We start from the raw sequence: 26,191 nt of genomic DNA on the forward strand, positions 1-26,191 counted from the left end.
TGTTGAAAACCTGACACATTAATGTCCAATTAACCATCTTTGAGTATTTTACTGACAAGGATCCCAGCAGCAATCAAATGCCTTTTTATTGTAAGAGCCCCCTGCCTCCCCATTCACCCAGCTGTATCCATTATGTGAACAAGAAGTCTTTATAATCTTGATGCACAAACAATAAAGGCATTACATTTAGCGGAAACAAGACATATGTCTCAACAGCTACACACTCTATGCCCTTTCACATTACATACTGTAAGGGTAAATACACACATGCTCAAAAAATGGGATATACTGAGATTCCAATACAAAATTCACAGGCAGATTTTTTTCATTATTACTATTTTCTTTTTTAAGAAGAAATAACTGTTAACCTATTCAAGTTATTTTAACATTGGTGCCCCTACTAGGGGAGCTGCTAGGGGACAGGACACCTTTGAGAAAACACAGCCCATACCCGTACACAAAATGCTGCGAAATCTCTCTTAGGTCACTGTGACTGTGGCAATGATGGCACTTAAAGAACTTCACAGGTTTGTCTATTATGAAGTGAACGTTACCCATTTCTAATTAGTAATTTTATATTTTCTCAAATTTCACTTTAATTTCTTCTAAGCACTTTTAAATGTTGAGAGAGAAATTGAAATTTTGTATGAAAGCATACAACAATATAGATTATAACAAATTATTTTTTCCTGAAAGACTTATGCGGCAAACAAGATACTCCACTTTTATTTTTCTTCTGAAATTTTGAAGAAAAAGCAGGAAAGAGAAATATTTTTGTATCTTAGATGCTTTGTGTTTCATGAAAAAATATTTTTCATAGTCCATAACAATTGAGTTCTAAATTTCAATGAAATGTTAGTATTCAATATAGTTTTCTAACAGCAATTTGTAAATGCTAGACAGGCTCCTATCAATATTCTCACACACCACAAACATTGTCAAGAACTAATACAGACTTCTACAGGCATGGTGCTATCTGCAAAGACCATCTTAACCTTTCCAGAGCTTCTTTGTCATGGCAATCAAAGTATTAATGTAAGTTCTTAAGTAATTTCTATCTTTTTAATTAATTACTGTAACAGTTTTTCTGTTTTGCAGTATGAACACAAGCGAAAGAGCTGACACCCAAAGTATCAAAATTTGGCAACAGGGATCTTTAGGTCATACATCAGTCATCACGATAATCATCTGAGAGTTGTGGAATACAGATTAGATTCATTGCAAGAAAACAAATCTCTTTTGAACCTCATTTCAGTGGCTGGAAGACAATCAAATTGTGCGGGCTATTGACAGCCTTTTGGATAAAAGGAGGGTGAACGAAAACAAGTATCACATTAAAGATACTATAAAGGAAATTGGTATGATGGGACAAAAGGGACATCCTCCCTTTACCCCCAAAATGAAAGGAACTTGATTTTGAAAGAAAGACACAGAAAATGATTTGGTGTCTCAGGGTTGTAAATGTCCTTTTAAGTATATAAGAAATAATAAAAAATGTACCTAAAGCTGTGTAAGAAAAGTTGCCATGGAAGGCAACTTTCTTTCCCAGGGAAGAAAGGCTCACACATTGTATAGATCATTTCCTTTGTCTGTAATAGAAGGTGAAACCAAGAAATAATAAAGAGTGGAAATCTGAAAAAAATTGTCATAAGACTAGAGTCTTACTCTGGTTGCAAGCTAGCAAAACATTATGCAGCTACTGAACTGAATTCCTGATTAATTCCACCACCACTTCTGTACCAGCAATACTGCTACTACCTAGGAGATGCTGCTTCAAAGAGATTAAGGAATACGACCTTAGTAGTAGCGTCAATGATTACATCAGAACTTTTCCTCTCACTTTACACTTTGAATATTTCTTTGCCAAACAATATTATTCATCTACGTCTTTGTGTCCACAGATAACCTGGAGCTGTCTCAGGGAGAATGACCTTTTCTGAGTTTAGCAGCTGTTTTCAATGTATTCATTTTTAACAGACCTGAAGTTGGTGAGAGCATGTTCTTCTAAATATCTAAAGCTGTGGGAGAGACACCCTTCTTGGCTAGCTGAACAAAACTCATTTACCCAGTGATAAAACTGGAAGATGAGAACCACCTTCTGCTGGCACCAACTTCCAAATGTACAGTCCTTACACAACTGCTATATTGTAGTCTATCACCTGCAGTGTATCTGTGGAATTAAGTTTCTTGTAGGAAAATAGTTCAATATGTGGATTTAAATTTGGGTCATCACGTCACATAATGATGCCACTGACTGTTCGCAAAGTGTAGATCTCAAATGCACTAAATTCTTCATGGCTGCAATGGAAGACATCCATAGTCAAGAGAGTGGCCACAGGGACGGCTGCAGAAACTGAAAACTTTAAAGAAAGTTGCTGAAAAATTCAAAGGAAGACAAAATAAATGTATGTTTTGATGACTGGCATGTCTCCTCACGTTTAACTTCAGAGTGTCATTTGAAAAAAAAAAATAAAAAAAACACAATGAAGAACTGACTGATATATTCAGAGACCCTAACAATTAGGAAAGAAAATCAAATTACTACAAAAATGGCAAACAGTAGTCCTCACTCTCTTACTTGAATGCTGGAGGTTTATTATTCAAAAAACATTGGAAACATTAAAATCAGTCTGTTGCTTTGCAATTACAAGCACTGTACACTGCAAGAATTTCATTAATTGTCCACACTTCAGTGAGAAATCAAACTCAGATGTGCTGAAGTCCTAAGTATCAGTATTTTATTTTCCAAAATTATCTTAGCGAACTACAAGACAAAGCTGAATAATGCCTCACTACTCCTTCTGACCCTCCATATGCATACTTCAGATCCTTCCTCAGAGCCATGCTCTTTGATTTTTTCCCTCTCTCTCAACTTTAGCACATCCCCAAACAAATAAACAAGCAAACAAACAAAAACACCAAAGGCTGCTCCCCTGCTCCATCTGCACTACTAGAAAGCTCTAGAATGCTCTCTAGTGTGGTGAGAAAAATCCTAACACTAAAAAGTCTGCATTGTCACTCTTGCAAGAGAAAGAGCGCTCCCTCTAACATGCAGATACTGATTCAAGAGACAGGAAAGGGAATGAAAGCCTTTGAAGCAAATGTCTACATGGAGAGAAATGATTATGGGCTTGTAAAAACAAAACTAAAAAGCCAGGGAAGCTGGTGTCACAGAAAGCATATGTGGGACCCATATATATGGCAACTATACAAACACTGTTCACCCCTATCTTGTAAACCCTAAAGTACAACCTTATCATATCTTGCTCAGTGTGACCTGAAGCTGCACAAGTTGTTCCACATTTGAATCTGTTGTTGATGTGAAACTATCTTTCAGATATAAACAGACACATGACTACTTCTGCTCCTAAAAAATCTCTGATATTCCACCATGCTCAATTAGTTCTTACTTCTACCATTTGGCTTTTAGCTCAAGCAAACATAAAATCAAATAGCACCAATTTCAAGTCCAAGGAGACATTTTATTCTCTTCATCTTCTTCACTTCATATATTTGATATTCATGCTTTCATTTTCTGACCTTCCAGTTGCTCTGTGGTCTCTCTCTCATCTTTGAAATGACACCACAACAAACCTTTTTAATTTTATACAACTGCTTTATCACGCTTAACTACTCTGAAATCTATGTTGAGATGTCAATTTGATATACAAAAGATTTGATCCATTTTTACTCCTTGACTGATCTCAGTGCTCCATAAGATAACTGTTGCTCTTCCATTTCTCTGTTTTTTTCAATTAATAAGCCAATGAAAAATGTGATTATTTAAAAAACAAAACAACAACAGAAAAAAGGATGATATACTCTCTTAAATGTAGCATATCAAAACATCTGAAAGAAAGTATGCCCCATGGACTCATACTCCAAAGGTTTCAAAATTCAGTATCAAATTGATATAAACACAATAGATACATATCTAGACAGTATTGTTTAAAAATATATTTGGGAGAAACAAACTCTTCCACCGTATGATGCTCAAAATGCAGATTCCTAAGTCTTCCTACTGCCTGGAATGAAATCAAGTCACTTAACACTTGTTGTTGGTTATGCTAATCCTTTAATATTACTATTTATTCCAGCTAAGAAAAACGGGCTAAGCCAGCTGTTCAAAATATCAGCATTTTAATGTTCCCTATATTGGTGTAATATTTTATCACCTGTTCTTTATGTTCTGTGCCTTGAGTCATACATAAAATTTATACGTCAAAGTTAGTTGTGGGGATAGCTATCAGTTTATACTGATTTAAGACTGCAATAAAAATTGTGTAACAGTCTGAAAATATATAAAATGTTAGTTAAAAGTTTTCTAGTATCCTTCCATTTAACATTATAAGAAAGCCTCCTTAGGAAGCTGTCTGAGGTTGACATAATACATTTTGATTAAGATACAACACAACAAACCATTTTAGGAGAAGATTTTTTCCAAAGACTTTAATAGAAGTAGGTTTACAATCTGATTTTTGTTCAACGCTGGTGTAAGCGAGCAGCTATAGTGGAGTTACCACACAAAATATTCAAAATCAAAATCCAGGTATTTAAATATTTGCACACGTGCATTACAGCCTCAATGATGGTTCACATGAATACAGCAAGTTTCTTCAAAAATCTCAACTTAAATCACAAGAACCAAGTTTTAAAACTCCAAAAGCTGACCTGAGTGCAACCTGGGCCCACAAGGATCAGTTGCTTCACCTGTTCACTCCCCTACCACATTCACCATTTCACTAGCCCTCTGCAACTGGTTTATTTTGTAGCCAAGGTGCAGCTGAGGGGAATGAAGTCTTCTCCCCACCCGTTTCCACAAAACAGCATAAGGTATTCACCCCTGGAAGCAGAACCATGCTGAGAGTAGGGGAGAAAGGAAGAGAACACCAGCAAGCACATGCACTCTCTTAGTCCTCCATATGGCCTTATGAAATGCTGCAGAATCCAATCCACGTAAATTTCCTGGAGCTACCCTAATAGCCTGTAGCATTGTATGAAACATTGTGTTTTAAATATCACTTGCCCATCTTAAAATCCTAAAATATATTCTTGTTATCATAGGAAAATAATTTTACAGCTGAAAACAGTATGGGTGACTCTTCAGAGAAAGGGGGAGATTAGCATTACTGAAAATAAACAACATTTTTGTGGTATTAACTTATTTGGAAGAAAAAAAAAAGAAAACCTCTATTAAGCTTTCAATTTCTTGTTTAATCACACAATAAAGGTAGAGCATAGCTGAATGCGTTGCTTTTCTAGCAGTTCTCTTTGCTCAAGCGTCATGTCAACCCATAAATTAAAAAATAATGGATGCACACAGGAAAAAGAATGCAAGATATTACTTAGCCCTCCAAAGAAAATGGAGGAACTGAGTTTGTGAGGAAATAAATGATCCTGATAAGCTCCTACCCAGCCTACTTATTCTTATACAACATAGAATGCATCAAAGTTAACTAATCACTCTGTAGTAGCAAGCCAGTAAGAATATGGGATTTGTGGACTGTCTTCACTAGCAGAATTTGCTATGTTTTTAAATAAATTCTTTAATAAATACTTCAATAAAAAGTGATGTGTTGCATTCCATTCACCTATCTAAACACAAGAAACTATCTCTAGTAAGTTATCAAAATCTCCAACTATTATACAAATATTGTGGTTCCAATGAAAAGTCCGCAGAGTACTGCAAGCTATTTGCCTCCATCCCCTGCTAATGACAAAGAATTACTATCAATGCTATTATTTACTTACAGTAACAGACAAAAGATACTGATCAGGACCAGAGCCTGTAGTAAGTGCTCTACAAATATACAAGACAAAAAAACCCACAACTGCTACTTGTTTTATTCCTTCGTGTAAGCACTGATTCATAGGGAAGTCACGTGAGAATGAGAGAGGACTAGCCTTTTAGTACTTCAACAGGTAGAAACCTGTATAGATTGGAAAGCTTGTGTGTTCTGTAAAAATGAAGTTTGCACTTCAGCCAATGGATTTCTAAAATTCCTCTTTTGATCACTTCCAGTAACTTCCTGGGGAAATGCCTAAAGACTTCTACAAATGCTGATGTGAAAGCAGTACTACTGCTATGGATCAACTAAATTTCTTCTCAGGTACCACTTTAACATAGATTTGCACCTCATTGTTGGGTATAGAATCTTGCAAAGTTCCTAACCATGCTTGCTATACTACTTTCTTCTCAATTTTGTACCCATTTGTAAATGTGTTTGCACAAATATTTGGTTGTTATGTTGCACACAAATGAAGACAAATACATTAAGCTACCACCTGAAAAATCAGCTCTTGTCACAACATTTATAGAGTTCTTGAATTAATTTCATAATATCTTGATATAATAACTAATACCTTGTTAAAATTTTCCAATAATAATCAATATTAACAGGAGTTCCAGAATATGTTTCCTGCAAAATCTTTCTACAACAGTAAGACTATTAATAACATAAACAAGATTTACTAGTTACATAGTGTATGACCCTTGCAATTTATTTAACAGTAACAAGAACAATAAGGATATTTTGCTAAAACAGAGGCATTTATGAGCACTTTGATTCCACCTTCAATAAAGATATCACATCTCTCTCAAAATATATAATGCTTTATTTTTCTGACTAAAATCATCCATCATAAATTTTGTGCAATTAGAAAGTGCTAATTTATTTATTTTAATCAAACCTCTTGTTCTATGACCCACGTATGTGAAAAAGAATAGTAGCATTCTACCTCATTGCAGCTCTGTACAGGCTAATAGTTGGTCAGTGATACAGACAGGACAACATTATCCACACATTAGTGAATTGAAAAGCAGATGAAATCTTAGAGGAGCTCAGCGATATACATCAGCATTTAAGCACAGCTAATTACAATCCAATGGTATAGAAGGCAATTTTTTGTGTACAAAATGCAATGTTTCTTCAGATTAACAGTCCCAAAATAACTGTCCATTCAAAGCTTTTCTGGAATCCCATTAGAAACTCGGTCTCCTTAAATGCTCATAATTAAATAAAAATGAATATGAAAAGCGATCTCTTGATAGGAAATTTAATTCAACATAGAACTTACTTGATCAGGTAATCCTTGCCCAGGCAAAGTTCTGACTGAACTCGAGAAGTTTTGTCAAAGGACACCAGTGACTCAAACTGTGCTTAAGCAGGAGGGAGTAGACTTCAGAAAGTCCAAATAAACCAAACACTTCCCAAGGCATGTGAACTCCTCCAAACACAACTCTTGTAGAGTTTTCTATTATTTCATATATTTTGTTACATAACTGCCTGTGAAGGTTTTGGCAGTGATGGGAGTCAAAACCTTCTGCATGAACAGCCAATTTCCATTATTTCAATAGAATTAACAAATATGAATATTGGAAATCTGCAATGTTGTCAACTCAGTGCTGAGAACAGTGCAACAATAAAACACAATCAACTTAAATATACTGTCAATTTGAAACATATTTGCTAACCTTCAGAGGATGAAGTGAAGATTCTTGAAGATTTTTCCAAATGGTACACTGCTTCTTTTGAAAATTCTAGCATTTTTGAACAATCTTATGAGTCCTTCATGGCTAGACAGAAAGCACAGATCAGCTGGGAAAGGAAAAGTATAACTTAATAGTATGATGAAGCAATCCAATAAAGTTGTTTTTTTTTCTTATTTGAAAAACAGACTGTTAAATATACCACACAAAAAAAAAAAAGTACACTTAGCATTTTCCTTAACTATGGATTTCACTAAATACTGCTCAGTAGTGACAAATCACATTTGTTCTGTACCTGAAATAATTTCCACTAATTTTATGTTTGATCTTCCCCTCTGAATTTTTTGTAAAGGCCAACATGACTACAGATGCCTCATTACTCTGAAGAAAGACACACAGTATTTCATCACCTGTTATAGTCAACCTTTCCCACATTTACTCTATCAACAGTAACTAGGATTTACCATGTGTCAGTATAGAACTTTACTCTCTTTTGTCATATTCTCTACTCTGACAAAATATTCGTCAACTGACGATTCTTTCTCAGTCCAAATTTATTTTCACTGGTGTAACGAGAGATCAAGATCTATGAGGAGTGGCTGAGGGAGCTGGGATTGTTCAGCCTGGAGAAGAGGAAGCTCAGGGGCAACCTTATCGCACTCTACATGGACATTAAAGGAGGCTGTAGCGAGGTGGGGGTTGATTTATTCTCCCACGTGCCTGGTGACAGGATGAGGGGGAATGGACTAAAGTTGCGCCAGGGGAGGTTTAGGTTGGATATTAGAAAGAACTTCGTTACTGAAAGGTTTATTAGGCATTGGAATGGGCTGCCCAGGGAAGTGGTTCAAGTCACCATCCCTGGAGGTCTTTAAAAGATGTTTAGATGTAGAGCTTAGTGATACGGTTTAGTGGAGGACTTGTTAGTGTTAGATCAGAGGTTGGACTAGATGATCTTGGAAGTCTCTTCCAACCTAGATGATTCTGTGATTCATACCCATTTCAGTAAGTTCTCAACAAATCCAAAATATGGGATACATCTAGCCTGGCCTTACACATTTCATATCACACCCTTAACCTTAACCATAGTTGCTTGTTGTACACACCATACGAAAACAGTGGTTAGGCAATTTTACACTGACACCTCTTAATTAGAGGCCTATGAACTCAACTGAAAATTTGGTATATTCTTGCAGAATTAAGATATAGAGCAATTACACACAAGAAACTTCAAACAACAGTTTAATGGTACCTATTTATAAGTTTCAGTGTCATGATATGCAAAACCTATCGGGAGAAGCAAGGTTTGTCTTACAGGATATATAAAATCTTGTTTTGTGGGGATGAGGGAGTTGCGACTACCAACAAAGCCTTCCAATTTCCTATAAGGCAGGTAGCTACTTTGCTGGGGAAACAAGAAAAGAACCCAAGACACTCAAGAGGCATCATAAATGCTAGGCATTTTTTCCTGGGGTCTTCTTGTATGAACTGAGCACGTCAATGTCACTCTGCATAAAGAAATGTTTTCATTCACACAGTTGTATTGGTAAGGATATTAGTTTTGCTGATTATCGTTCTAAACAACTAACCATTCATACTCTACTAGCATTCAGTAGTGTGGCAAGGCAGTATAAATGCCTTGTTATCTTAGATAATTTTAACTTTCACAGATTTCTCAGATGAGTATTAAATACAATATTAAATGATCATTAGGAAACACACACCACAGTTATAAGCATGGGCAATTGTTTCCAAATGTTTTGTAATTTATTACCACTTTGGTTTCAAATGTAAAACACATTTAATTATTTACACTTTAAAAAAATTACATTGAGGCACCAAAATGAATGGAAGTAACTTCTCCAAAGGTAGCACATTCCAATATTTATGGTACAGAATATTAAGAGATGGTTTAGAGACTCTTTCACTAGCATATTATTTTATTTTATTTTTGGAGAATCATACTGCTGTCTGATCTTGGTAGTTAGATTATGAATTTCTTGGGGCATGGATTGTCTTTTATTCTATGTCTGTACAATGTCTAGGGCTGTAGGGCCTCATCTCAGCTGGGACCTTAAGGCACTAATGCTATAAAAGTATTACTAACAACAGTAAAGCAGTTCTTTGATCGCACTGAATTTTGAGAACTTAGTGGAGCAATGGTTCAAAAATAAGTAGTGACCTGCCAGAACCTTATTTATCATAGTTCAGCCACAATCTGCCAAAGCAATGCAAAGCATTAAATTCCTCCCTGATGAAACACTACCTGTTTAAATGGGTTACTGGAAGAGTGAATACAGCACCCTGTATAGAAAGATACTCAAGATTAATTTGTAAGTATATAAAGAAACAAAAAAAAAAAAAAAAAAAGATTCTCATCTAGTTATAAACAAACGGTTAGTTCTTTGAACATTCAACAATAAACTGATTGTACATGTAGAATATAGACTGGCTTTTTTCCAGTTCTACAGAGTCCTAATTAGTGGTGTTGAAACTGTGTATTTTTGTAAGTGATTAGATTGTTACAGGGATCCATACACAGTTAAGAAAAAGTGCAGATGATTACTGATTACAGAAATGTTTACTGGATCTAAATGAAGTGACCCACATAGCTCCTTGGTATCCTTTTACCTCAGAGTATTGCAAAACATATCCACACAGCAGCTAATGTCACCATTTGTCTGCCCAAAGGAACTGTTTCTATTTCAGTCAGGTTCCTAAAGCATTTTTAAAGTTTTTTGCGGTTTCTTAGGATTTGTTGCAATAGCAAATTTCCTTACAATCACGGCTGCTTCTATAAACATGTTGTCTTCTTCCTTATGTATTTTGCCTTGCACTTAGAATTCAGATGAGGTTGGGGCAGAGGGTTTGGAGCAGACCACACCACACAACAGCACTGGCCAAAGGTGGTTGGGCACAGAAATGCTGTGGACTCTCCAGTCCAGTCTCTATCTCTCGTTATTACATCAGAAGTGTTGATCCTGTCCCCTTCTAATCCAGCACTCTGCTTACCTTTACAGAAACCTACAGTGTATCTTGAAGAATCTTGTATCTTGAAGATACACTGTGGGACAAGCCTTACTTTTGAACAGTCTGGATTAAAGCTTCCCAGTACATGAACAGGACTGCTCAGGATCTTTGCAATATACTCCTTGGCAGGAAACTATTTAGCTGCTCAAGTTTCTTTAACAATCAGACCTACACATCATTTGCTGTTTTTAAAGAAAGCATACTATGATATTTGCTACTGACTTATGACACTTTTTTGCTATAGCCTGCAGAGTTTCCTAAAAGTCTAAAATCCAGTAAGACTCAATCTAGCTTGGAAGACCTTGTTAACAGGTCTTGAGCAGTGACTGTGTCTAAATATAAAAAACTAGACTGAAGAGGAATTTGGAATCTGACTCAAACTATAAAAAAAACCATCTAAATGTAGTCTTCACCAAAATTTTGAACCACAGGGGTTTACAATTCCTGACTTTTGGTTCTGACCTAGCAGAACCATAAGTCTGACTACAATTTTCAGTGTGGCCAGGAACCTAGGTATTATCCCATCTATCAGCTAATGCACCCCCCAAATGAACAGTAAGAAAAAGTAAATTAAAGTAAAATAGCATCACATGGTACATCTCTGAATAACCTGATCTTTCTCAAGAGTATGTTCATAACATCCCCAAAATACATGTTCCTCAAAATAAAATAATATCGCTCAGACACATTTATAAATGCAAAAATGAACTCTCTGTTTTTTTCCTGTCCACTTTGGAAGGAAAGCATGCTTATTTTGCTACAACTAATTTATCCAAAACCAGAGTTAATTAAAATTATACCAACATATCTAAGTTTAGCAAGAAAAAGGACTGCAGACTTGTGTGCTACAGTATATAGAAACTTTGGAAGAGAGCCAATGTCCCAGAACCACGGCAAATCAGCTGACAATCTGGGAATTATTACCTGAACCACTTTCATTCTCTGCTGCCTTGTGACAAGCTTCCATTGTAAAATCACATTATTAGAAATTGTCTGTTTTACAGAGTGGTTAAAAAGAGAGCGAGAGCGAGAGGGAGAGAGAACACAAGCGTAATTTTTTAGGGCTCACTTAAGCAAACTCAGAATGTAGAGGGCTTTCCCTCTGCCCCCCCTCCAGTAATTGCTATTTAAAGATCATTTGAATGACCTTCTAGTACATCTTAGCCATCTTTTTATTTACTTGTCTGGTAAAACCCAATCCTTCATCAGGCCAAATAGTCAAAGAGATGGAAAATTTAAACCTTTCCAGCTCCTGAAGGAAAGTTTCTCCCAACAGCTGTCTTGCTTTATGAAAGCATGAAGTCAGTACATCCAATCTCATGCTATCAATCACACAGGCTGACATTTCCTGCAAACTGTGTCCACAAGACAAACGGGGAAAGAGAACCTAAAAGGAACAACAAATTGCCAAAAAGCAGATGGAATTATGTGCTCTTGTTTATATTTGGCTGTTCAAATGAGCCTGGTCTAAATGCCTTCCCCTTCAGAATTATAGCACTAAGCAGTCATTTGCATCACTGCTGAAAACACCTGACACTCGTATTAAGAAATATTGGGTTTAATTGCAGTCCATTAAAATGTGGAAATGTCTTCAATGTAGGATTAATGATTTAAGTGAACTGTCGGCTTTTAGAGTATTTTTAGGCCCTCCTCCTGCAGATGCAAACATCCTCTTGCTTCCCCCACCCCTCCCTGAACTTTTGCAAAAAAGGTCTGCCACATGTTTCTCATCTCCTGGCTTTAGGTAAGTAGCATTTAAAATGACTCTGAACATCAAGCATCTATGATTTGTGACTTTCAGAAGAGTGTTTGTGTACACAAAGGGATGTTAAATTGTTGTTTTGACTTTAATCTAAATAATTTTCATTTCCCCTTACAGTGAATATTTTCTACACATACCAAAACAGGATTTTGTTTTTGTCAGTTCTTATACGTGCACAAGTATGAAGTTACACACTGGTTGGAATGCACTGACCGCTAGTACTCGGTTTATGACTTTACTTTCTACACAGTTAGGTTTTGCTCCAGACACAAAACTAGCAGTTGGATTTCAGTTACACTGGCATTTAAGTCCACATGCGTGCACACAGAGCAAAATGAGGGTAACAGCTGTTGTTGTTGACAATTGTAAAATCACAGAAAAAAATACACAATGCACTGAATACTGTAAACACTGTAAATATAGATGCTTTAATTTTTTGCTAAATAAATAAATAAACCTGCTATTTGAGCTGGCGCTCAAGTAAAGTGCATGCAGAAAGGTAGGTTGCAACTGAATTGAAACTTGGCTTAGAGCATGGCTGTCCTTTTGGAAAATATGACCATTCAACATCTTTTAGTATCGTTAAGCCTTTTTCTTCAAGTAAGTGGCAGTGTCACAATTCTACCTCAGTACCCTTAAATAGGGAGCAAAAGAATTTCTGAACATATCTGACCACATTTCTCCTTCACACATTTTGCCATGCTGATTACTGCTGCAAATATCATGCAGCGTTAATGCTAACACCCTTGATCCTGAGCATCCTGACAGCACTGTCTTAGTGCTGTCTGGACTTAGTCCCAACATAACCGACACCAACTTCAGGTTCCTAAATAAAAAGAAATAACGGAAGCTAGAGTGCGCTCCCCAGGTACCCAACAGGACTTGATCCTGTGTGTTGGATGCCTTCAGGGCCATCTTCTTCATCTCTCTGATAGAGGATTATCTCTAATTTCCATCAGTGAGAACATTTTATTTATTTTTTTTAAAGCAACATGTTCTGTGATAAAATGACTGGAGATAAGGCCAAATTTTAAAATAAATAAATAAATACATGATTTTCCCAAAAGTCATACATTTAGGAGAGGCAAAATTAAGACACAAAACAGTAATAATGTTTTGTTTTAAACAGGAATCCTACCCAAACTCAGTCCCAGCTCCAAGAATCTCTAATAAGAATGAGTATCTAGAGAACATTGAAGACTTAGCAAAGTAAGAGAAGTGAAATTTAAGCAGGCAGGGAGGCCATACTTCTTGGAAAGAGAGCCAATAAATCACCATCTCAATGGACTATATTACTGATCAGAGAAAACTTTTACAACAAGAAAAGAAGCAACACAATCCTTTTTAGTTCCCACTGCCCAGTCAACAGGCACTTCACGGACAGAAAGAGGAGAGCACCTCCACAAGACATCTGTGAAGCAACCACCACCATCCTAGCCTTCATCTTTGCAAACAATATGTATAAATACTCAAGCCCTGCAGACAGCCTTTGGCAGAGATGTCTTGCAGACAGCAACCAGTCCTATAGAAAACTACTTTAGCTGCTTTAAGAAAGCTCAGACATCTGGGGTGGTAAAAATCCTATCCTAAAGGAAGACATTTCCTATACATTTCCTATATTTTTACTTCTAAAAGATCCATGCCATCCCAGGGTAATAAAATGCTATATTTTATTAAAATTCTTTACAAAAATACTAAAATGTTCAGGTTGTTTGGCTCTTGTTAGCAGAGAGCAATGCCCACCTACCTTTTCCACGTTTCTGTTTTCAAATATTTCAGCCAAGATCTAGGAGGGGATTAGGGGCTTCCAGATATCCATAGATTTGGAACCAAACCTCAAAGATACTTGAACATGGAAATTTCACTGAAGTCCACTGGCAACCAATTATTACATGTTAACCACTAACTATGCCTGCAAAACCAGGTCTCACGATCTGGGTCTCCATCTGCTGGTGAAGAGAACTACAATCTAAGATCTAGGGCTATTGTATCTCCACAGTTAACAGGCAGTACTCATTTGCATTTATATTTACTAAACATAACAGAGCACTTAACTCTATCCACGAAGATAGGGTAGATGTGATTCCTATTGAATAAAGTTACTTTACAATCCAGGATGTAGTCTGGGCAATGGGTGAAGCCTTACTACCATGAACAGCAACACAAAACTTCAAGTTGCAGGAAGAACAGACTTTTTTTTTTTTTTTAAATGAAAGCATCCTACCTCCAGCAGAAGGCATATATTCACAATTCCAATCAGAAAATAATATTTTGACAAAAGATGCTTGATTACCATGCTGCTACCTGACCCATGCACAGGAGTAGCTGGACAGGCTCACCGCACCTCACCCGTGACTTTCACACTGACTCTACCCAGTGTTTTTGTTCTGACCTGCCGTGCTATATGTGCACCTCTCCAGATAAGTCCTGTCCTTAAAGGATATCCAGCTGGACAGAAAAGATACAAACTAGGGAAGTCAGATAGGCCCACATACAGAGGGAAGACAAACCCTACAGTTTTGTTTTGTTTGTTTTTAGGATTGTTGATTAAATCTTTACTTTCTAACAATATATTTAAAGAAAAAAAAAAAGAGTCAATTAAAAAAAAAGAGACTGTTAAACATGCCTGAACACCTAAATTCCCAGATCAGGTCTTGCAAGCTGATATAAAAAATAACAGATCTGTTTTTGCACCGTATTTGTTATTGCTATGTAATGCCAACAAACACTGACATATAAACCTAATTGCTCTCTGGTGATAACTTCTTTTTTTATCATACACGCACACTCCAGAAGTGTATCTTTAATCCAACAGTCCTTGTTCCTGCAGAAGCAACTGAAGCACGTGGAATTAGAAAACAAGAGGATCTGAAGTAAGAGACAGAATTGCATGAGGAGACAGGTAAGGTGAACAAAATAAAAACAGTAACATAATGTAATATAATAATATGGGAAAGAACACATGACAAAGGCAGAAGCAACCTTCAAACAGTATTTAAAAAAAGTAGTAGATGGGGGGAAAGAAGAAACCACAGAAAAAGATGAAAATTTGAAGTGTATGGCACTGCCAGATGAACAGCCGGTTCAGGTAATGAGAAAGAACAATGAAAGGAAAGAGCAAAGAGCAACGAGGTCTTCAGTTCTGCACACACTCCTTTGGTTTTAATTCGTCTGACTTCTGTGGCCGAAAGCAGTCTGCTCAGCTGGAAACATGCAGATCACAGCCAGCTTTCAAGCAGCTCCTTTTCTGGATTTGTTTTTCACCCGGAGTGTGCTACTGGGGAGGGAGTTTGTCAGCAATACCATACAGGTTGGACTATCACTGATGAACTGGCATACAGATGATATAAAACCAATGAATTCATAGTGATATCATTGCAGTATCACAGTCATCATTCAAATCCACCAGCCACAAAAAACAAGAGTTACATTTTCTGCTAACTACAGAAATCAGGAGTACAAGATGCTTAGAAAGGGAGTGTTTCTGACAGGAATATTGGGGCTAATTAATGACATACTGTAATTAAACACCTTTTTACAGTCTGTGGCCTTAATTCAGCAAAACTGAGCTTCTCTGACCAAAACTATTTGTATAAAGCTGATTTAAATTTTGTTAGTCTCTGAAGCCCAAGGCTGCACACAGACTGCACTCAGTGCATGTGCTGAGCAAAAGGGAGTAATTTCATGAAGAAATAAAGGAGTTCACAGCTCCTGATGCACACTTTTACAGATTAATAGGAAATGTACGCTTAATTCAAAAGAACAAACCCTACTAGAAAAAAAATATGGATATTCTGAAACTTTCTTTTCAGGAAGTCCATTCTTATCTGAATAGTCTGGGTTTCAATAATAGGTGAATAACTTTTTTTTTTTTTAATTACTTAGGTAAGAATCTACAAACTAGCTTATACCATGAAAAACACAAGTTGTTTATGTAGTAAAAAATGTAACGTGATGCATGTAGACAGTATTAATTATAAAACTACACCTTACAGAAAATAGGAAGCAATTTTCAAGACAGAAATCATTTCACAATCCTATCTGAAACCTTCTAGTAACAGGAAAGTATTATTATCCCCACATTGCCTGTGTGTCATAACAGTTCATTCTCAATTCCAGTGCTCTTAGCAAGTTGTTTAGCAGACTGACATTTCAATGCTACACACTGAAACAAACCTACTTTCCTCTATGTCCGTATCTTTAATTCTTTGGGTTTTAAGGATTTTAAGGAAGAAGTTAAAAGGAGATGCCAATATAACTTGCAAAAACACTATAGCCTATGAGAGTCTGCAGAAATTGCACTAGAATCTTTAACTTCAACAGGATGACTGGAAAAACACATGCAACACTCTGCACATATGCAACTGGTTCAATAGATCGGTATTTAAATGACCTGCTAAAGGTATATTGATTTTATCCACACTAAAAGCTCTTCAGATTTACTCTGATTAACTACTTCTTGTAAGTTTATGACCACTTTTTTTTTTTTTTTAACTGAAAGGTACAATGTACTATAATCCACTTTGTGTCACTGACTTGTGAACACGTTTCATGTTAACCGTACGAGAATGTGCTCCAGATTCTAGCCTTAGTATCTGAACTACACAATATTTAGAGTCCCTGTGCTCTTTCTGGATTAACAAACTATGAGAATTATTAAAAAGCATTAAAGGATAATTTGCTTCATTTTGTTGAGTACAATTATTCAAACAATTATGCAAGCATAGGAAGCAATTGCTCATAACTTATTTTTTCAGAAATAAGACCCCAAATTTTCATAAATACCTTCCAATGTAATTGCTGTGAAATCTGAAGAGTAAGAACAGCCACTCTGTAAATACACAGACTTTACAATTTAAATAAATGGTTATTTTTTCCCTACAAAATAGTGTTACCTGATGCCTGAAAGTTTCAGATGGCATCATAATTAGGCTTCAATTGCACAAAGAAAGTAACTACTTTGTACTGGTAATGGCTAAACACTATAATGATTTGTAAATTAAACTGTGCTGTAATTGCTGTAGAGTTATACAGTAAGTGAGAGTATGGTGATATCAGGCTTATAAAACAGGGTGCCATATTCGGTACGAGGCTACTTTAGAAGTTGCAGCTGCCACAGAATGCAGCGTGCATAGCAGCTCTAACCATCACCGCAGTTCTCCACAAACAGCACACATCTCACTGTGCCCCACAGCACTTCATCACCAGCACAATTACCTCTAATCTGCACCAGCACAAAGAAATTCAGAAACCATTAGCCAGGGTGCTAGCAATGAACTTGAGCTCCACAGTGAGAATCCCAGCTACCCTCACTGTTCTGTTCTGCATCCCCATTCCCCAAATAATAGGTGAGGTTCAAACAGACAGGGAAGTTCCTCGGTTGCCAAGTCTGCAGACTAGGACATGGTTAAAACACACAAAGAAAGGACCTGAATAAACCCTTCTCTTGGCCCACTGCTTCTCCAACTTCCTCTGTCTTTTGTTAACCTTAAGGTTAGCAGTGATACATCCTGCTAGCTGACAATATCTCCTTTCTGTTCCTGCACAACCCAGTTCCAACACCTTCCCACCGAAAGCCACACAGCCATGCATGTGGTCAAGTCAAAGCTCTCTTCCTCATGTTCCAGATTACACATTTTGCTCAGCATCTTTCTGTTCCTCAGTTTTCTCCCTTTCTTCCGTAGAAAACCGTACTTTACAATTTTCTGATCCACTTTAGGTCCCACTTTGTGTCTCCCTTGTAGCAATATACCAACACCACTTCATTCCACATTTCCGTTACACTCATATGCCAGCATTTTTTAAACTTTCATCCAACAATCTCTCCATCATCGCTATTGTTCTCAAAAGAAAACATGCCCTCTCTCACATCTTACTCTTCTTCTACTTCAGTTCACCACCAGCAAGGGGATGACTGAACTGGTAATTTTTCACACTCTTATCTTCTTACTGCTCCCCAGGACAGGTTACATTTTCAGCTCCTTTTCTACGTTTCTTTATTCAGCCTGTCATGACAGTCAGCTCTTCTTCAGAACATCCAAAACCCATCCATTTTTTTTCTGTCATCATTATCAAATTCCTATTGTCATGCTGCCCCCACAGCACTGCAGTTTCCTCATTTCCCTTTGCTCAGATTCTTACCTCCTCAGCCTAAGATCCCTTACCTTTAAATACTTCCTACTATAACTACAGGCTGCTGGTTCCTGTCTTTGCTTTTCCAATCTTTCAGTTCTTCCGTTTTGCCTTTGAAATTTCTTCTGGTCCAGTTCCTTACGCATGCTTGTCCAACTTCTCCATTCATATTCCCTGCACAAGTCACGTACCTGGATCTTTTGTCTTCTGTCCATTTTCACAATTCTGTGCCCTGTACAATCATCCTCCATGCCTGGATCACCTTTCCTCCTCTTTCTAAAGACTCCCTTGTTCTGATTCTGACATCATCAACACTGCAAAACCGTGCATGTTCTCAGGAGTTTGCTCTCTTGGCTATGGCTCTCAGTCCGCATTCCCCCCAACTTAATTTGCTAACTGTTTCTTTCTTGACTGTGCTAGCTTTATGATACTGAGTACAGACCGAACCTTTGTTTTGCTTCATTTCAAAACAAAAACAAGCAAACCTTGGTATTATGAACTTGGTAATGCTAACTATACTTATTTTTATTCTGAGCATGCTGAATAATTGGAAGCAAAGAATAAAGAAGGGATATTAAAAATTAAATTACATAAGGAATCAAGTATTTTAAGAAAAAAATGGCTAGCCAGAAAATGATTTAGCTGGAGATGACCTAGAAAACACTGCCACTATTTTGCAAAATTACAGAGGCAGAAGTTCTAATTTACTTAATGGAATACTTGTATTTATCTTTATTAGAATAAGAATCTCTTAGTTGCCTGGTTTTATTCACGAAGTTATTCCACCAAAGCTTATGCATTGTTTAGATTGTCTGGCCTAATCAATGATAATGTCTATAATTAAATCAGAATGCTATCATTCAAACATACTTAATTTGGAATATATTATAGATTTAAAAGTGTAAACAATGACAAGGAAATAGTGAGCTTAATACAGCAATTAGAGAAAGGGTTTCATTAAGGGTCACCCCAGCATATGGATTCCATTTCACAGAAAATATCTGCCAAAGCCACGCAGAAGCCACAGGGGTTATTCTGTTACCACGGAATGTGAGTGCATCTGATCTTACAGTACTACAGGAGAAGGAGAATGTGTAAATACTTGCTCTCTGATGTCAACGGAAAGCTGTCCGCTGAAGCCACCACACATCAGAATAAGAAAGGAGTCATATCACGATGTAAAATTCTTTCAGAAGCGGCAACAGATTCCTCCTGGTTATTGAAAATAGTGCAGTGCATCGGCTGCCTGGCTGTACACCAGTAGTGTCAGGATTACGGGTCAGTACTACTTTTACACTTCCCCAGTTCATATACCCTTTTCCTTCATCTACAGTGCTGGGAAAGCACACATGCTGTTCTCAAGCCACGTACTGTGTGCAATGACAGGGCTGGTTTCTCTGTCATTAGAAGGGACTTCATGACAGTATCTTTCTGTAATTCCACAAATTTTAGATTTCTTTAAATCTAAAAATCCACCAATAAAATGAAGATTGGAGCCAGCTGACACACTATAGGAATGGGCCCTTGGACCTCAGAAATAAAGGAACCTATGAAATTTTTGAAATTCTCTTTTGGGGAGGGATAGTCCACATGTCTGCTAGCAAAACGTTTAGCTTTTTCATTGTTATTGAAACGAACAGGAATAGGGGAGCTATAAAATGACGCAACGTGAGCCTTCTTTATATAGCAACCGATAGCTTTAATGTCAAGACCACTGACCCCAAATCAGCTTTTCTACAATCTCTTCGAGACCGGATTTCAGAATTTGCCTTGTTACAGTCCAAACACCTCCTGCTTAACAGGGAAGAACCCGTTACATGGCGTAGCGATGCCCCGGGCTTTGGGACGAAGCCCTGGCAAACCTCGCTCCCGGCCGCCGCTCTCCAGCGCCCCGCGGTGGGCACGGCGCAGGGCGCGCTCCCGAGCCACCGCCTTGCGGGAGCGCGCCTCGGCCCCCGGGGGTCTGCGGGGACCAGCAAGGCCGAGCCCAGCCCGGACAGTGGCAAGTGGGCAGCCGGAATTAACAGGGGAGGGTGGGATGCATTAAGCAAAACTTGATTTGGTGTTTTAAGTGGAATTGGGATTTGGCCAGTGCTACAATGCTAATGTTTCTTTTCCTTGAAAAAAGACCCTTCTCTCAAGATTGCTAGACCAAAGCTTTGCATTTTATTTGAAAAAGACCCGAGGGTGACTTCACGCTAAGTAATGACATCAGTTCTGTATTCGGCCCCACTCCTGAGAAAAGCCCCGTGCAGGCACAGATTCACCAGCGTCCTGCACCACGGGTACATGCAGCAACACAGGGCTACGGACCCTGTTCCGCCGTGCAGCTCTCACAATTCCCCATGCACAGATTCCCTTGGGTCTGGAACCCCTCATTTCCCACACACGAGGAGCCTAACTGCTGAATTCTCTCTAAGTAGTACTAATATTGGTTTGGAAGAGCACTTAAAATGCGATGATACTAGTTCATTAGAGTTTGTGTTTCCAGGATGTTTTGGGATTAGTGGTTAAAAAAAAAAAAAGTCTCAGAAACAAGCTAGAGCAACTGCTGTGCATTAAAACAGGATGGAAAAAGTTATTCTATTGATGCCAGCTATGTTAGTCCACTAGCTAAATGATTAATGTTGATAATTCCTCTCCAGCAGACTCATTAAACCTGGACTTATTTTTCTTACAGGCCTTTGACATTTCCTACTTTCTTAATATCAGAGGTAATGACAGTGGCGTGATTATATACTTATTCCTTTCCACCTTCAAGCAGTTTTCTTTGGCAAGAGTTACTTTTCAAGCAGAAAACCTGCACACGAGTATTCATTCTTTCCCAAAAACTGTTACAGCTCCATTAGCAACACTAAATGGCAGTGCCTTAGAGGAATGCACAACAACCCCTCTAAAAATTAAATAGTCAAGGTATTCAGAGCAGTACCATGAGAAAGATATTTTCTACAGAACTGCAATTCATAATGGTAAAGGGGTTTCTGCCCCCTCCCCCCACGTTTCTTTCAGATCCTGTTGTCAAAAAATGTCCAAGTTAAACAAAGAAGAAATTACAGAATGAATCTGGAGCTTAGCCTTGAAGAATTAGGTTTCACTCTAATTGAGATCATACGCTGCATGTGCAGTTTTGGCACATAAGCCATATTAATCAGAAACTCTTTAATCGTGGATAATTTCTCCTGTGTGTGCCAGATCGGGCATTCTGCTGCTGGCCCAGCTTCTAAGTCTGTTTAAGAGTCCACCTTTGACTTCATAAACACCCGCTTACAAAATTGGGGTCAACTTCCTCCTATAAAGGTATGTTACGCTGGCGCTAAAAAAATTCCCTTAATGATTAAATTGCATCTCATATGGAAATAAAAATGTGCAGATTCCAAAGGAGTGACTATTTCTAGTGACTACAATTTGTGTTGGAAGTAGCCCTCACTCAAACCCGTCTATGAAGTACACAACAGATGAAAACCAGGGAAGATGATCCAATAGCCACAATATGAAATTTGATGACTGCATCGAGCATCATTTAATCGACTGTTATTATACTACTGCAGAGATCCAAGTCCAAAAAGAGTAAACAGAATGCAAAAATGCTTCTTGCATTCAATTTAAGATTTAATGGGCAGAGTGAATAACATGCCAGTATCTACCGGATTTTCATACCTTTGCTATAGGGATGAAGACAGAACTAGCAAAGCAGACAATGAAGTGCCCCACACGCATGGATGAAACCCTATTTCTGCCAGATTAAACTAAATTATGAATTTTGATTCATGCCAACTTCAATGGAGCCCATAACCTTGGTCCAAACGGTTGGCTGTTTGCAAGAAATCAAAATTAACTGCATTCCTCCTACTGAAAAATACTATCGCACACATCACTCATGCCTTTTATTAGGCTGTCAGTATACTTAAAACTTTAATAGTCACAACGCATACATAGAACCATAAAACCTAGCTTAGATTTGTCCTAATGCATAAGCAACCTTTTATAATAAATAGATCTTTCCATACGTTTCTGCACCTGTAGGTTCAAAATGAGCTTTTGTCCCCAGTGTTACATTTTATATTTAAGCTACTCAACAGTATGACACCCATGAAAGATAAAATTACTATTCCAGAATTGCCCTTATATGAATTTTAAAGTAATAAAGCAAAACCAACTGCAGCACAACATATAAACTTTTAAAAAGAAAAGAAAAAAAATTAAGGGAACCCTCTCTCTACCCAAGCATACCACTTCTATGAAACATCACACACACTGCACTAATGTCCATAATTTATTCTAGTGGTGACTGCTAGACTTTCCATTATAAAATTTCCAGTTTCAGACACCCCTCCTTGTTTCTACAACTTTGTATTAACTAGCTCCAGCCTGCCTCATGCACCTCGTGTCTCTCTACTCCCACACTTCTCTATAGCAAATTTTTGTGTTCCCTTTCCTTCTTCACACATTATTATCCACCTTCCTCTCTGTATTTCATATAAGAAGGCTGTTCCAAATGTTCTCTTTTCACCTAACTCAAGGATTTTTCTAATCCGCCAAAGTTTATCCTTTCCTTCTTTGCCATATAAATTAGAATTTGCTTCCTTTCCCCTCTCAAATTTGTTTTATTACAGGTATATTCTGTTTCTCAAGGAGAAATTGAAGTTCTCCATGTCCTTGGCTCAGAAATCAAGAGCTGCAAGCTACCTGCACAAGAGCAGAAGAACAGATAAAACCAAGAGCTTTAGCTCCCACAGTCTCTCCGGATGCTTTAGTCGTGCCTTTTCTTATTGATGTTTTTCAGAAAGAGATAGTTCTCTGTCTCTTCTGGGTTTGGGATTTTTGTTTCTTTGTTTTTATTTCAACCTTTTCATTGCACAACATTTTCAGCAAGGAGGAAAAATCAATCATAGGAGTACACTGGGAATTCAAAAGTTACCTCTAGACAGAGGAGCTGCCTTCTTTGGAGCCAAGAGACCTGTATCACAGAAAAAGACAAAGAGGGAACAAGAGAAACATAAGGAATTTCTCTAATACTATCCACTTATTTTTGCTAGCTGTTTTCTTGTCTTTATTTAGCTCTAATTTTCAGGTGATTTCCACAGGCATTTAGCACATGCATAGTACTGCTCCTTGTCAGGTTTATTATGCGTTTCAACAAGAGACACAGACCAATGGCACATGCTTATAAAAAATAAGCAAACTTTTGGTATAATGACAGTTGTGGTTTAACCTAGCAGGCAGCTAAAGACCACACAGCCATTCAACTCATTTCCACCTCCCACCCCCACCCCCGAAGGACAGAATTGAAAAGTGCAAGAGCTTGTTGGTTGAGATAAGGACAGTTTAATAAGAAAGAAAAAAGGGAAAGAGAAAAGAAAAAAATAGCAACAACAACAAAAAAGAATAAAAAAGCAAGTGGTGCACAACTCAATTGCTCACCAGCAGCCGATGGATGCCCATCCCATCCCTAAGCAATGGCAGATCCCCCCCCTTGCCGACTCCCCACAGTTTTACTGCTCAGCACGATGCCACATGGCATGGAATAGCCCTTTGGCCAGTCTGGGCCAACTGCCCTGGTGCCGTCCCCTTCCAGCTCCTTGTGCACCCCCCAGCCTCCTCACTTGCAGGTGGTATGAGAAGCCAAAAGCCCTCAAATTAGTGTAAGCATTGCTCAGCAACAACCAAAAATCAGTGTGTTATCAACATTTTTCTCATCCTGAATCCCCCAAATAGCACCATACGAGCTACTACGAAGAAAATTAACTCTATTCCAGCCAAAACCAGGACAATGATTTATGAAAACTCCAAATACATATTACATTCTAAAAGGATTTCCAATGATCACATCTTTCTTCCAATTTATATCGCGTTACCTTAAAAGAAATGCAGCAAAATTAAACTCTCACAAGCACCATGAGATGGATAAAACCCACCTCAGGTATTTCAGTCATTCTCCCACACCGTCTCCTGAGAAAGCAAAACATAACAACACAAATAGGAAAATGCTTCTTTTTATAAACGTGGAATACTGTAAACTTTTGAGAAAAAATCCAGTGGTATGGAAAAATGGGAATTAAAGCTTCAATTTTACCATGAGACTTCCTATTAAAACTAAGTCTCTGTCAGACTTTTTCTGGAGACCACTCTCTCAGGAAGCTGATTTTCCTCCAAGATAACAAAAACAAAAACAAAGAGACTACTAGGGCTGCTACCAGCGAGTTTCAGTCAGTCACGAGTGATAAAGCAGTAACAATTCTTGCATTTTATGAACACAGCTACATTTTCTTAAATCTACTCTTTTTTTTAAAACTAATTGCATTTCTGTCTGAAGCAAAATTCTTATGATGGCTACATGGAGAAACAAGGAGAATTAGAACTCCTACATACTAAGGAGATTACCACAAAAAATAAAAATAAAAATAAGAAAAAATCTCTAAACATCTGAAAGTTTCAACATCTTCCAGTGGAAGACAGGCTGTGAAGCAACTACCAGAGGCTTTTGTGGTCCTTGCTTGGAATGCAAGAAATTCTGAGTAAAGAGTGCAGGGTTTTCATGCTCTCTTAATGCATTTCTTGATGGCAGCAGCCTCCAACTGGAAATAAGTAAGTCTGCTGTTCCAGACAGTTCAAATGTTTCCACAAGGAAATGTGAAAGGAATGAAAATGAAAAAAAAAAAACAACAACAACAACAAAAAAACCTTAAGGATGGCAGAGGTTAGAGGGAGAACCGCCACAGAATCTGCTCGGCCAGGTAACCTGAAAAGAGTGCCTTCACGTTCTGCATGGTCCAATTGCCAACAACTGAGAACACTCTCACAGGTAATCGCTGAGTAGTAATACCATGGCATATAGAGCTGGAGCAGAAAATATATTCGGTTACTCTTAAAAGCAAAGTCAGGACTCAAAATTAAAACTAAATTACCTCATCTTCGTAAGTTCCTGCCCGTCAGCCAACTCATGGTGTCTGTCTATACACACACGCACTCTTGGCCTGCAGGAAAGGTAAGGCAACTGAACACAAAATCTGAATTAGAGAGTTAGTTCTCTGAATAGCATCAGGTTTTGCTATGGGCCAAGAACATGAAGACTGATGAGTACCATAGATCATCTGAAACTTAATTTGTTAAGTCACAGTAATTTTATTACAAGTTGCAAACATGAAACTTCCGTGCCTTTGTGCAGCCTGGTTGGTTTGGTTGCTGTTGGTTTGAGGTTTTTTGTTTTGTTTTCTAGAGCCAAGAAAAGAGATTCTACGTACCTTTGACAGATGCATAATTTAGTTTTTAAGTCAGGCCAAGAATCAGGTAGGACTTTAACCACTATCTTTAATAAAATAAACTGCATTCAGGCCAGCTTAATGCTGTAGTGAAGTTCAGGCTTCAGTAAAAAGCTTGGGAATGGGTTAGGGAGATATCTGACTATGAACAGAGAAGTTTCATAACTGTTGGGAACTGCTGTAGAGTACAAGCTTACGTTATGACTATTGAAGTCTATTTTGCATATTCACAAACTCAGTTTCTGCTTTTTTTCTTCACTTTCAATCTTTATATCTCATTTATTCCAGAATAGTTTCACCATGACACTGCCCCTTGTTAAAGTCTATTGTAAACATGATGCTTTTTCTGAATTTGTAGAAATTCACTGTGTAAATAACAACAAAATTCAGTCCATAAACTATCTTATCTAGGGAAAAATGTCTTCTTGCATTGGATCAGCTAATGAGAAAGGGTAACACAAACTGCTTTTTTGTTTTTGAATGGGAAGCAGAGAATTGGAAACTATGGGCCACCTCACCAGA

At 37.7% G+C, this 26,191-nt stretch overlaps 1 protein-coding gene across 2 annotated transcripts in view; it reads right to left on the reverse strand.

Annotated features, from left to right (window-relative positions):
• Positions 1-26,191, reverse strand: part of LOC310880342 (uncharacterized protein) — a 232,441-nt gene that overhangs the window by 112,817 nt on the left and 93,433 nt on the right. Inside the window, exons 15-16 of one of the 2 annotated variants that reach the window (XM_083796017.1) lie at positions 23,329-23,367; positions 7,475-7,598 (exon numbers count right to left, since the gene is read on the reverse strand). In XM_083796017.1, coding sequence (XP_083652143.1) covers positions 7,560-7,598; positions 23,329-23,367 — 78 coding nt within the window. In that variant the 3' untranslated portion in view covers positions 7,475-7,559. Of the gene's footprint in view, positions 1-4,671; positions 5,893-7,474; positions 7,599-23,328; positions 23,368-26,191 lie in introns of those variants that run through there. The other variant, XR_014571635.1, reaches the window with a different exon arrangement.

This window comes from Anser anser (genome assembly GCF_964211835.1).
Source record: "Anser anser genome assembly, chromosome: 12".
Lineage (NCBI taxonomy): Eukaryota > Metazoa > Chordata > Aves > Anseriformes > Anatidae > Anser > Anser anser.